The sequence below is a fragment of the Drosophila bipectinata genome, chromosome 3R (assembly GCF_030179905.1).
Source record: "Drosophila bipectinata strain 14024-0381.07 chromosome 3R, DbipHiC1v2, whole genome shotgun sequence".
In the NCBI taxonomy this organism is placed as follows: domain Eukaryota; kingdom Metazoa; phylum Arthropoda; class Insecta; order Diptera; family Drosophilidae; genus Drosophila; species Drosophila bipectinata.
In genome coordinates, this window is record NC_091739.1 from 4,218,400 (window position 1) to 4,230,966 (window position 12,567).

General features: G+C 42.7%; 1 protein-coding gene across 1 annotated transcript; it reads left to right on the forward strand.

Annotated features, from left to right (window-relative positions):
* The first annotated feature begins 802 nt into the window (after positions 1-802).
* On the forward strand, positions 803-1,188 carry LOC108127989 (uncharacterized). The gene is made up of 2 exons (XM_017245337.3): positions 803-954; positions 1,008-1,188. The coding sequence occupies exons 1-2, from the start codon at positions 803-805 to the stop codon at positions 1,084-1,086; spliced, it is 231 nt and encodes a 76-aa protein (XP_017100826.2). The 3' UTR covers positions 1,087-1,188.
* The last annotated feature ends 11,379 nt before the right edge of the window (positions 1,189-12,567 follow it).

Here is a 12,567-nt window from a genome sequence, read left to right on the forward strand (position 1 = left end):
AAGATAAATAAAGACCAAAGGACTTTACACAGTTAGCAGATGGAGGAGTATGGGAAATGGCGTGCCGGAACTTTGACCCCAAAAATGGCAACCGCAAAGGGAAGCAAACAAACCCATGACGAAGATAGAGAATCAGCGAGAAGATGATGAGCAGGACGGAATGATTATGATGCCGCCGCCAACGTTCGGCGAAGCGCATCTGATGAAGTCCACTTAGAGGTGTCCCTGCTCCTTTTTCCCTCTGCCCGCCCGGTTGTCTTCCCAACTACTTTTCTTCTGACCAATGGTCAGAAATGCTTGGCAACATTTGGTGATGACAGAGTGCAGGAAAACGAAGTGGGGGAAAAAGGCAAAATGGAAATCATAAACCGGAGTCTAAACTAAAATATACTTTTTAAAAAATTATAATAATGGTTACAAGTACGTATAAGCCCACGGTTTTATATATCTTTAAATGTAAAGCAATAAAAGGTATATATTTTTTAACCATAAAGTACTCTTAAAAACAGCATACCCCATAATACCCATTGAAAAAAAAAAACAAAAGCGTAGCATCTGTGTGTAAGCAAGGATGAGAACGTGTGTTGGGCTACTTGGGGTCGTCTGGACAAACATTACCCATCGTCGGACACCACCGGACATGACCAAATGAAAATGTGTAAGGTTGCCCCTGGCGGCGTCGTCGTCGTCGCCTTCGCCGCACAATTATTACTTCAACTTTTCATTTGGGTCTCTCCACTTTGCGGGTTTTATTTTTTTCTTTTTTGCTCCCCGGAGTCTGGAGGTGCTGCAGGATAACTGAATGGTAGCAGGATACTCCTGGCGCTGGCTTGTAATTTCGCTTCCTGCGTCTCATTTTTCATATTTTAGCGCTTTGAGTGCCATTTGGCAAACTGCACAACTGGAAACGGCAACAGCAATGGCAATGGCGACTGCCCAACAAGGTAAACAGACAATTTCTCAAGCGACTAATGCCCTGACTTATTGTCGGACTCAAGGGGCAGGATTGGAATGAGTAAGTGTGGGACATGTTCTTGTGCCAGCAGACAAACCTCAAAGTGGCCATTGGAGTGGGTGACGAGTTAAAGATACTGACCACCACCTCTGAATAGGGTCAAATTTTAAAAGTGGAGATTAGTCAAAAGAAACAAAATTAAGTAAAAAGTAAATACGATTCTTAACAATAAGCAACAATAATATTTAAGCATAAATTGTTATGCAGGTTGAAGTTCATTCATAAATGTATGTATATAAGCATTAAGGTTAAGATATTCTAAAAATAAGATTAAGATTTTACTAAAAATAAATTAACTATGGCGATATAACCGTATTAAAATCTAAGATATGTATCTATATATTTTACTCTGAAGTTTAAAAACCCTTATTGAGCTTGAAAAATCTCATTCCTTAAGATTTCTGATCCGAGTAAAGATCAAAAGCCCATTTATAGATATATATAGATATCTGCTTATGATGGTCGCCGCGATTTCAGACACACAAAGAAAGAAAGAGTTCAATTGCTGTCGAACAGAGAGATTCGAGTTCAATGTCAAATAGCTGACCTTTAGCCAGAGGACAGCCAAAAATGGCAAACGGGCGGTAACAGATTGCGCATACGACCTGTTGAAACAGTCGAACGTCGCAATTGCAAAAAGCAGCACAGAATTACGAGGGGAAAACGCAGCATTATAAACAAAAACTGCCTACAAGGGAGGCGAAGTAGGGCGAAAGCGAGAAGAGGCCATAAAGAGCCTAGCAAAAGTACAGAATTTATGTGTATAAGTAAGCCACGAAGGTCATATTAAATTGCCATAAAGAGCTATCGATTTTATCTGCAACAAAAGAGTCGAGGAAAATCGCTGCGCACAAGAAAATGCTCCAGCATCCTAACGAGGACACTGACACCGCCGACGAAAGTCGGAGGGAAATGTAGGAAGAGCAAAGAAGGCCAAAAAAAAAAAGGGAACAAAAGGGAAAGAACACCCAGCGGGCAGTCGGAAAATCCATAAAGAGGCGCGTCTGTCGAGGGGCTAGGCAAAAGTTTTTCCACCGCCCACACCAGCCCCCACCTACCCGCACTCTTGTCGGGGCTCCTATTTCTTCCCCCGCCCGGCTCCCCTCTGACTCTGGCTAATTAGAAAAGTTTGCCCCTTTCCAATTTGGCCGAGAGCTGAGCGCTCATAGGTGCGAGTAGCCGAGTCGCCATTTTTTAGCCCACGTGGCGTATGAGCGACGGAGATGGAGAGTGGCAGTGTCACACCTACCCACCTCTATCTCACGTAGCCAGGAGCTCGTCCATTGGCTGGCATAAATCACAGCTGCTCCCCCAGCTGCTCCCGCTTTTCCAGCTTTTCCTGGCGAGCACCTAACGCACTCGGAGAGACACACCTTCCGGTCCTGGCGGCTGGCGGGGTTGGGTTGGGTTCGCTTTGGTTTGGTTTAGTTTGGCTTGGTTCGAGTCCCAGCGCACCTGCTCTCTCTTGGCCCTCGCTCTCTCTCTGTCGCACATCGTGCCTTCTTGCTCTGGCCCCTTTGCTTTCTCATTTGTATTTACCTAAGACAGCAGGAGCAGTAAAAAAAACGTAGAAGAAAAAACGAGTACCTAACGAGCAAAAGCTGCGCACCTAAATCTGCGCTACACAAAAACTCCAGACGAGATGAGAGCACCTCACCAGCTCGCACACACACACAGGCAGACACTCACGCATACCACTGAAGGCGGAGAAAGGTGAAAGCCGAGAGAGATGAGACGAGACGTTGACGAGGACACGATGCTGGAAAATGACGATGACGTTGATGGGGAAGACGGAAAAGGTGAGAGAAGAGTAGGGGCTGTAAGCCAGAGGACGGGGGAGAAAGTAGGAAATTAGAAGAAAACCGAACCTCTGCGAAAATGAAGATTGAATCGATAGAATTCCCGTTCTAGCCATTCACTAACGACCTTAAGAGTGCAATCTAAGTTTTATGCAGCCATAAATCAAATTGCAAGGCTTTCGCGAGGAAGAGGTTTTTCCTCGCCGTCGGAAAAGCACACGAGCCCCACCCCACCCCCTACACCCCCCTCGAAGGTGCTTGGCTTTGGTTGGCTGCCAACATTTTCGTGCTCACCTTAAAAAGCGTAGGTAGACCAACCCATATATGCCAGCGAGAGCAAGCGAGCCAGCAGGACAGGCAACAACCTGTCTCTGATTGTGTATGTGTGTCGGTGTGCGACGGTATGTGTGAGAGCGAAGCCAACGAACGAAAAACGTACGACGAATGAGACGGTGAACTGTTACTTGCGGTTGAGGTTGCAGCTGGGAACGGTTAAAGGGGGGCTAGTGGAATGGGAGCGCAGGAGTGGGGCACAGGTAAGAGAGAGATGTAGCAGCGCAGCTGGCACCTACGGCACAGCATGCCGCTCTCTTTGCGCCAACGGAAACGATGCCACAACGACGACGATGGAAACGAAGACGATGAGCCAACACCTAAAGCAGGTACACACACACACACACACACACAGGCCAATATATATGTAAAGGATGGGGAGGGGGTGGCGCCGTTGGGGGATGGGGGTTCTGACGCAGGTAGATTGGTGGATGCGTAAGGTACATTATATATCTGAAGCTGACTTCAGGCACGTGTCTCCAAGGTATCAGCGTAGGACATGCGCAGTACCGATAAGAGAGCGGATGCCAAAAAGTGAGCGAAAACTTTCACTGTTAGCCAGTAGAGTGGAAAATCCTACCTAACAGCAGGGGAAATGTGGGAGCAATCGCTGTTAGCCCAAGATCGTGAGTGTAAAGTCGCCAAAAGAAAATTCATAAATAATGTTAATTTATTTTACCCACTGCAGCTGTCTTCGCCGGCTCGAGTGCTGACAGTTCTGGCCAAGATATAACCATAAAATACAACCCACACACACACTAGACACTTTCTGTGGGATGTGTGTGGGATGAAGATGTGGGTGTGTGTGAGAGACATTGACCCACAAAGGAAATTAACATAATTGTTGATTCTTGCGTTTTATTGTTGAGTGCGCTCTGGGCTGACCCTCAAATGAATCGATTTTGTGCAAAATATGTCATCAAAATAATGATGCACAAACAAAGATTTTAAGGACATAAAAAGGATGCAAACCTACTTGGAATTGGCTTTTAAAAATAAGATTTAATAAACAACACTAGCTCTCATTATTAGATTTACTTAAATTAAGAATACACATTTAATTTCTTTCTTTTTTCTTTTTCTTTTAATGGTACTTATGTTTCAACGTCAAAGGCATCAAAAATTACGTATACGCCTCGTTGGTCATCAAATTTTATTTTATCTTGAATCCAAAAGTAAGTTCCGTCTAGTGGAGTTCCGTCAAACTTTTCTTGTTTCTTATTTAAAGCGGAAATAGAAAAAAAGAGCAACAGGATGCTTCAGAAGGACGAAGTGGACTCTTCTTGTTGCGCTCTTGGCTGCTACAAATAACCGGCATCAACTTTAATCACCTGCTTAATTAAATCAGTTTCGCCCAACGCCAGGTCGCCAGCTCCTTTTTTCGTCCATTGTTCTGTTGTCCTGTTTCTGGTCCTGGATCCTGCTCCTGGCTGCCTGCATAAATTATGTGCTGCATAATCACCTACAAGCGTTGTTTTTAAGCTCCTGGCAAGTGTCCTTTTCAACTCCACCACTTCCAGTTTTTTTTCCTTTTTTTTTGGTCGCCGATGTCCGATAAAGTTCTTAAATCATTTACGTTTTCCTTGGCTTTTCCTTTGTTTTTTCTCCCAATGTGGTTTTCATTTCCTTAATGCTTGCGTTGAGTTCTTATTTTATCACAGGACTAAAATCGGGATTTACGTTTTTTAATTTAATTAAACAACTTTTATTTGGTTTGTGGGTTGAGATATTAATCTGTGAAAATAAGGTAAGTCATACAGAAAGTGTTAAACGATCTGTAATAAGATAAGACATAGGCTAGAAATAAATTAAAAATATTTTAGGGAATCATTTTTTGTGGATAGTTACTAGGGAATTTCCAAAACAACCAAACAGACTATATTTTCCCAGTTCTTCCCATCATTATCTCTTATCTATTACTTCCCCATAAATTATTCCTCAATATTTGTTCAATTACGAGCAGAACTACAAAAGCAATTAGCAGAGACACGAGGTTAATTGGAAGACCCCCAAATATCTCCACCCAATTTCCGAGTCCCTCCTCTGGCTAATGTAATGGACCGCAATTTACGTCAACTTAATACTCATTTCTGAGCAGGAGTTTTTCGCAGCTCCCAGGATATGTGTATGAACGGGAGAAAGTGTATGTGTGCTTGTGGGTGGGTGGTCCAGTGTGGTTGATTTGCTGCTCCATTTCCCGCACCACTTGCCCACGCCTAGGTAAGATTTATGGGTGGAGGGGAGGTCCAACCCAGAGCTTGACTCGAAGGACCTCAAGTGTGCAACGCAATTTGGTGAAAGTATCAAATTTCTACCGCAAAACACTTTCACTACGGCTGAGAGTCTGTGTATGGGTCCTTTTGATTTTTTCCCTGCTTGACGTAGAAAAGTAAACAGAAGGTTAATGGATTTGACACACGGTACCAAGGCGGCCACGGCACTTGGGCGTGAAATGGATATGCTTTCAGGCTACGCACACACGAGAAGAGCAAAGGCATCCATGAAGGAGGAGTACATTGTTGTTTTTATACTTCTTACATTCAGGCAAAATCACACTAGGAATTTCCACAGATGTGTAAGTAAATTGTGTGTTTTATCCATAACACTTGGATGACCATGGGGCAAGTAATACCCAGCTTTTTTAATTTCCAATTATGTCTTTGAAAGAAAAGTGAGATTAAGAAACTAAATCTTTAAGCTTAAAAATATAATGACACTTTTTTGCAAAGGCTCCTAAACCAAACACATGACTTCTTAAGCCACTTTAATTTGATGCCCCACTCTTTTAGCGATTCCCCCAACGATTCTTATTTGACGGTCGTGTTTATTTAAACTTTCGCTGCACGTTCGTCCTGGCAGAAGCTGCAGGCTCAAAGTTCCAATCAGTCCGCTGTGTCCTGACTGCTAGACTCCACTGTCGGGCTGACAATTGGCCAGGACTCGCCCACTCCGCACTTTTGGCACGTGCTCGCTGGGGGGAGATCGAAATATAAAAAGAGTCGAAGAAAAGTGCAACTGTTTACGGGGAATTTTTGCGCAGTTTTTTGCGCCAATTTAACTCACTTTCCCCTTCGGCTCGGATATTTCCCAGACCATTGGACTCAATTCCGATGCTGCAGGAGCAACAAACAAATGCAGCAGCAAATAAATCATGTGCGAAGGTGTCCTTAGCCACCGCAGGCAATCTGCGCCACTGACAGTTTTAATGCCGAATGAGGTCCTGTCCGACCCACCCGGCCCCCAGGCTTCACACTTGTGGCATATGTGTGACGTTTCAATATCCTGTTGCGTGATTTTTATTTTCATATTTTTTATGGAGATTTTTCCCCGGTGCGTGTGTGTATATTTTTGCGGGGGTCGAAGGGCAAAAGTGAGGATGCTACGTGAAAAGTCGCAAGTCACAAATCAAAATGCTCTCCATTGTTTGGCTTCGGTTTTTGGTTCCACTCGTTCTGTTTTTGTTTTCGCATGTTCTTCTTGTTGGTTTCGCTTCGTTTAGGCCTTTGAGCTGTCTACTTAGGAACAGGGAGTGGGAAGGATAGGGTAGGGAGCGATATAGACCAGGGGTTGGAGCCACGAAAGATAGAGTCACGCCAGCAGCCAATAAATCAAAATCTGTATTGCTGGCCCATAACTTGATTTTTATACCGTTTTGCGTTAGTTGTTGATTTTGTGATTTATGTCACGGTGTGTTTTGCTTTAGTTTTAAAGATAAAATATACTCAATTTTTTCCTATATTAGGTATTGTAAGAGTTGGGCTATTTTATTTAGTATTCATCTAAAATAATTAAAGCTTTAAGAGGGGTATAAACTCATGTATATTTTCAAATCTAAAGCCACTAAAGAGCACCGTCTTTTCTACCTCCTCCCACTTTTTCCTGCCTTTTCCAAACCATTCCCTTTTCGAACTGAATTGTAATATCCATTTACTACAAGAGCTGGCAAAGTTTTCCAATACCATTTGCCATAATTCTGTTTTGCACATTGACACCTAACCGAAAGGCGTTCAATAAGAGCCAAAAGACAAGACACAAGCCAAAAAAGGATGGGCGGGAACGAAGAACCCCAGGGTTGGCACTAAAAAATTGTGAAAAGCACTCGAAATCTTGGACAACACTTTTTGGACTTGGACATGGACACTTAACTGACAATGTCTGACCTTTTCAACAGCAGCAACGACGGCGAAAAGTAAAAGCAAAATTTAAGCAAAAATCGTACAAAAGAAAAACAACATTTTTGATGTATGTACAAATGTGGGGTCAGTCGAAAAAAGGGGTCTGGGACTTGGGAAATGCTTACGTGATGTTCAAGTTTTCTTTGAAGGTCGCAGGGGGGAAAGTTGGACCAGTCAAGACTGTGCATTGTTGCATACGAGGGGAAAAGTCCGGAAAAGCTGGAAAAATCAGAAAGAGAGTTGAGAAGGGAATCTTACGATGAAGATGGAGACGGCGCCTTTGTGTCACAAGTTGCCAACACATGCTCAAGGAATGGCCCCAAACCGAAACTTAAAACTGTCAAAAAGTTGCTGTGTCTCTTTTCTACGTTCTATACCCATCTCTTTCCTTGTTTCACTTCCCGGCTCTGTCGGTACGTGAGTCTGTCAACAGCTGCTCCTCCAAAGGCATGCCGCAGTTCAATATTGATTCAACTTTCTGGCCAACAACGCGGCGATTAAAAGCGCATTTAAAACAGGAAGAAGAGTGGGTAGGTTTGTGGGGGAGGTAAGGGTGGCTGGACCACAAGTTGCAGCAGAGCCATCATCAAGTGGGCAGACCACCGCGGAATCCTATAAAACCTAAAACGTTTAACCCATTAAATATACCTTGCTTTAAAATATAAATAATAAATTAAATATTGTTTTTTTTCTCTAAAATACTTAGAAATTTAATTTTAAATAAAAACTTTATATTTTACAAACCCAGAAATATTTTCTCCTATCAGGAGGGTTAATTGAACCACCCAATTGCAAAAGCCCCTCTCTGATCACCTTCACCTGCACCCACGCATCCTGCCAAATTGCTGGAAGGACAAGCAAACAACAGCTGCCTACAAGTATGCTACAATAAACTGCAGGGCAAGCAACACAGTAGGTCCTGCTAAAAGCTATGCATTTGAGACTTGAACAATTGAGAGATCCTGCAAGCAAGTTGCACTGTGGGCAGACAGGATACGGGAGGCTTGGGAGGGTGTGTGTTCCGTCCGCCGGTTGTTGCGTGTTTACGCAACGTAACCAAAGTCAAAACCTCGATTAGGATTCAATCTGCTGCTGCAGGCCACACTGGCAACGTTGTTTGTCCTTGTTGTTGGCCCCCCACATCCTCTCCACTCCATCCTGGATCTCCGTATCCCCCATTCCCAACCCATCTTCAGTGCACTCCACGCAGGTCAGGCAACAAAGTCAAACCGATTAAAACACACGCACAAGGGACCGAGATAGACAAGTCAGTGTTCGGATATTATGATATCGCCTTAAGGATACCTATTAACAAGGATAACAATATAAGGAATTAATTGATTTATTGAGTCTTATGTTATTTTTCATGCCTCCTATTTTTACGAAATATTCTATTCTTAACCAGATCATAACTAACCCTTCAAGTAAGCTCATCACACCCTTGATAATAACTACGAGGTACAACAAGGACACAGACAGGACTGCAGCTTCATTGTCCGGCCGTGCCTCTGCGTCCACATAGGTACGGTGTAGTCCACTCCGCTACCGTAGAGCTCTGGAGTTCCGAAGCGGTATTCTTCAAGGGGCAATTAACTGTTAAGCTTCCAAGCGGCGGCAACAAAAAAGTACAAAATCAGGCGAAAAAAATAGTTGTCTCTCTGGGCGGTAAGGGGAAGGATGTGTGTGGGGCTTGCATAGATTAGATTTTTGCCGGAACAAGCTGCCATCCAGCCGCACCACGCCCCCTTCGCCTTGGCCGTGCAGTGGCGAAATATTTGCAGCTGCCACAGCAGCGGGGACCGCACAGTGGCGGCCATAAAAGAGCCATTAACGCCAGGAGTTGGACCAGGACTACCACCTCCTCCCTCTCCTTGGGGATAATTTAAAGCGTTTAAATTCGGGGCGGCGAAAACGCTTGAGTGGAAACTGTCAGCACCATCAGCGCATCCAATTGCCAATTAGCCAAGGTGCAAGAAATCAAATTAAAAACCGCAGAAAACAAACTCAAAAAAAATGATACATAAGGGTGTCCTGGTGAAGATTTACCTTGGAGTTCTCTTTCAAGAAATAAAAATCCAACTGCGAACATGAAACCAGCTTAAGTTAATTTAAGTCTTCTAGTCATGTGGCTTATTTATGAAATAATTACATTGACCTACAAATTATTTTATTTTTGTTTTTGTTATTTATTTAATATAGATAATTCTAAAATTAAAAAAATCATATAATGGTCTCTGTCAAATAGAGTATTAAAAGAACCCTCAACCAGCTTAAGGATCTGGCGTCAAGAAGCAAGGACAATACCACGCCAAGTCGTCTTAGTTTTCTTGAGAAAATTAATTTCAGCAGTGTCCTCTACAGCCAGAAGGACTTGATATTAAGGCCATTCTGAAGGTGCATCAATGAGTTGGCTTTGAAAATAAAAACCTCTGAGTTCTGCACCTCCATCCAAACTCACTCCCAATCCTCTTTTTTCTGCTTTCCAAACTCACCAGAAAATCCCAGAAACGGAAATCTCAATCTGCACTCGAGCAAATTGTTGTTTAAATAAAAATTTAAAGCAAATTGCTACGCGGAAGTAAATCGTTTTGTGGTAATGGTGGATAAAAAATGTAAGCCACGGCATATCAAATTACGCCAGAGTTGGGACCAACGGGAGATGGAACCAGATGACAAAGTGCGTGGTTTTGCGAAGGAGCAACAAACAGGACGAAGGGAGTGTAACAAGGTGTAGCCGCACAAAGTAAGTCAGCTCCTTGATAAGTGCCTGGCAAAGGTTGGGGTGGATTTTCCCCAGGATGCGGCTGACAGTTGGGCGCGTTTTGATGCGATGCTAAAAAATTGTTGCTAATTTTTTAACAGTCAGCGGAGATGGAGATCCGGAGATATCGCATTTCAGGGGAGGACACCGCCGACGACATCGTCGAGTGTAAATGGTTGGCATTTTAATTTTATTAGGGAAAGAGCAACAAGCAGAGCCAGGATAAAAAGAAATCCCTTTAAGGAGATTGTTGCAAGGCTTATGGTAAAAAAATCTATCTGAAAGATAAGGAAAGCAAAGAGTCAGCCAATTAGAAGCCTTTTAAAACATAAATATTTTAAAATCTCTTTAAAACTTTTGTGTGCAGACTAGAAACACCTTTTTACCAAAAATATGCTGCTTTTGCTCATTGTCTCTTAGCTTTCCCCAACCTATTTCCCAGTGCAATTTAAGCCACCGCAGAAAAATCTTGGCAACATATTTTGCACAAACACATGTGCAACCAGAGTGCGATAGAAACACAGATACGCACACTGCGAAGAGATACAGATACAAAACAGACAAGGGCAGACGAACGACTTGAGGGATTTTGCTGAAATGACATTTGGCTCCGCATGTGACAGGCTGCGTATGAGGACGAAGCCTGCCAGGATGAGGACGAGGACAACAGGCACAGGAGCAGCCAGGCACTGGCATTGAAAAAAGCAATTTAAGTCAAGTGCAGGGCTGGAGCCAGGAGGCATAATAGCCCTACCTAGATGCCAGGGATAGATGAGTACTTACCCTATAAAGGTGAACATTACTGACATACTATATTTATACAAAAAAAAGCTGTTTCTTTAAATATTTAAAATATGAAAATCTAATAGAAGAATATAATTTAAAAAAAGGCAACCATTTTCCTTATTTATCTTTGAAAGTTTTGGTTGAAAATGGCCAAATTTATTATGTACCTTAGAGTACCAAAACAAAGCAGAGTACCTAGACCATCACTGTTGGAAAAGTCACAAGAATAACTGCAATCAGGCGTACTGGATACGCATGCCAATTGTAGCTACCTTCTTTGCCCAGTCCATCACTCATCCGCAGGGTGTGTGCAAATTTTGATAAATTGCCGCCACTACCTTTGGCCAACAAACATAGGTTATTCGGCAAGGGGTGGAAAGGAAAAGAAAGGAAATAAAACCTGCATACATATGTTGTCTGGCAGATGAAAGGACTCAATCCAGTAAGGTGAAATCAAGACAAATGCATCGTGCTCCTTACGGAGAAAACTGCACGCCATCAATCTTAATTGGAAGCTAAGTCGGAAAGGCGGTAAGGAACGACATGCAGCCATGAAATTGGAAAACTTTTTCTAAGAGCGACAAACAAACAGGAAGGCGAACAAACAATAAATCTGGAAAATTATTAGCCGCCCCAATCGAAATCGAAGTGCAAACTTGCAGACAAAATATTGCGGAAGTGGTGGCTTGGAGTGCCAGCCATGCGTGATAAATGGCCAAGAGGAGCCACTGGGAAGCCAAGAGGTGGAGCACTGCGGCTAATTGAATTTAATTGCCCACTTAATGGTGCAATTGGCTGCAGCCAGATGCCGGCGAAGAAAGCCAATCGAAGTGCGATTTAGAGCTCAAGGTAACGAGAACTGAATGGGAAGATCAGGCAATTAAGAATCGAGTTAGAGGAGTAATTTTTATACAAATACAAATAACAATAAGAAATATTCAATAATAATTAAATTATGGTTTTCAAAAGCTTAATGATAAATCAAAAAGTTATTAAATAGGAAACGACAGGCTGAAATTCATATCAAGAGAAGAAGAAACATTAAACTTCGTTACAATGCATAATTCCAGCGATTCATCACTAAATAACTATTATTTTTAGCAACCAACCAAAAAATTTAAAATAGCTTACCAACTTTTTCATCAGCAATCACTGGAATCACGAAGCCAAGAGAGGGAGCTTTACCTGTTTGAAGATCCTAAAATATTCTCTTTAAAAATTTTATAAACTTGAGACAATGCTTTTCAATTCCGCGAAATTCAAGGGCAGATGCCGTTGGTGTCTCACTAATTATTTGATTGGCCTCCACCCAGTTGTCCACTCTGGATCTTACCACCGTGAACTGTGAGTTCCGTCGGGTGGGGCAGTGTTTTTTTTTATTGGTTTTCAATCTACCGACTGCTAATTCGCCTTTTTAAAGAACGTTGTCACCTACATACTTACACCTGTTCAAAGTTCCAACCAATCCAATTGCCTTATCAAAGAAGCGTTTCAAAGCATTGTTAGTGCTTAGTGCCACAGGTTAGTGCTGCAACTAATCCGGAAATTTCCTTGCAAAGCCTTTTTAATATTCGCACCACGATCAGTGATGAATTTTATTTTTTTTCAGGGCTTCAACCTTGAACTCACAGAACAGGCTTCTTCCAATTTAAAAAAATATTTTCCCCCGTCGACCTCTCGAAATCCATCGATTTAAGG

What these genes read in the sequence shown, in the direction of transcription:
- LOC108127989 (XM_017245337.3), top strand. Translation starts at nt 803, where the DNA reads ATGGTAGCAGGATACTCCTGGCGCTGGCTTGTAATTTCGCTTCCTGCG. An exon ending in GCCCAACAAGGTAAACAGAC is followed by an intron (nt 955 to 1,007) that starts AATTTCTCAAGC and finishes AAGGGGCAGGAT; the next exon opens with TGGAATGAGTAAGTGTGGGA.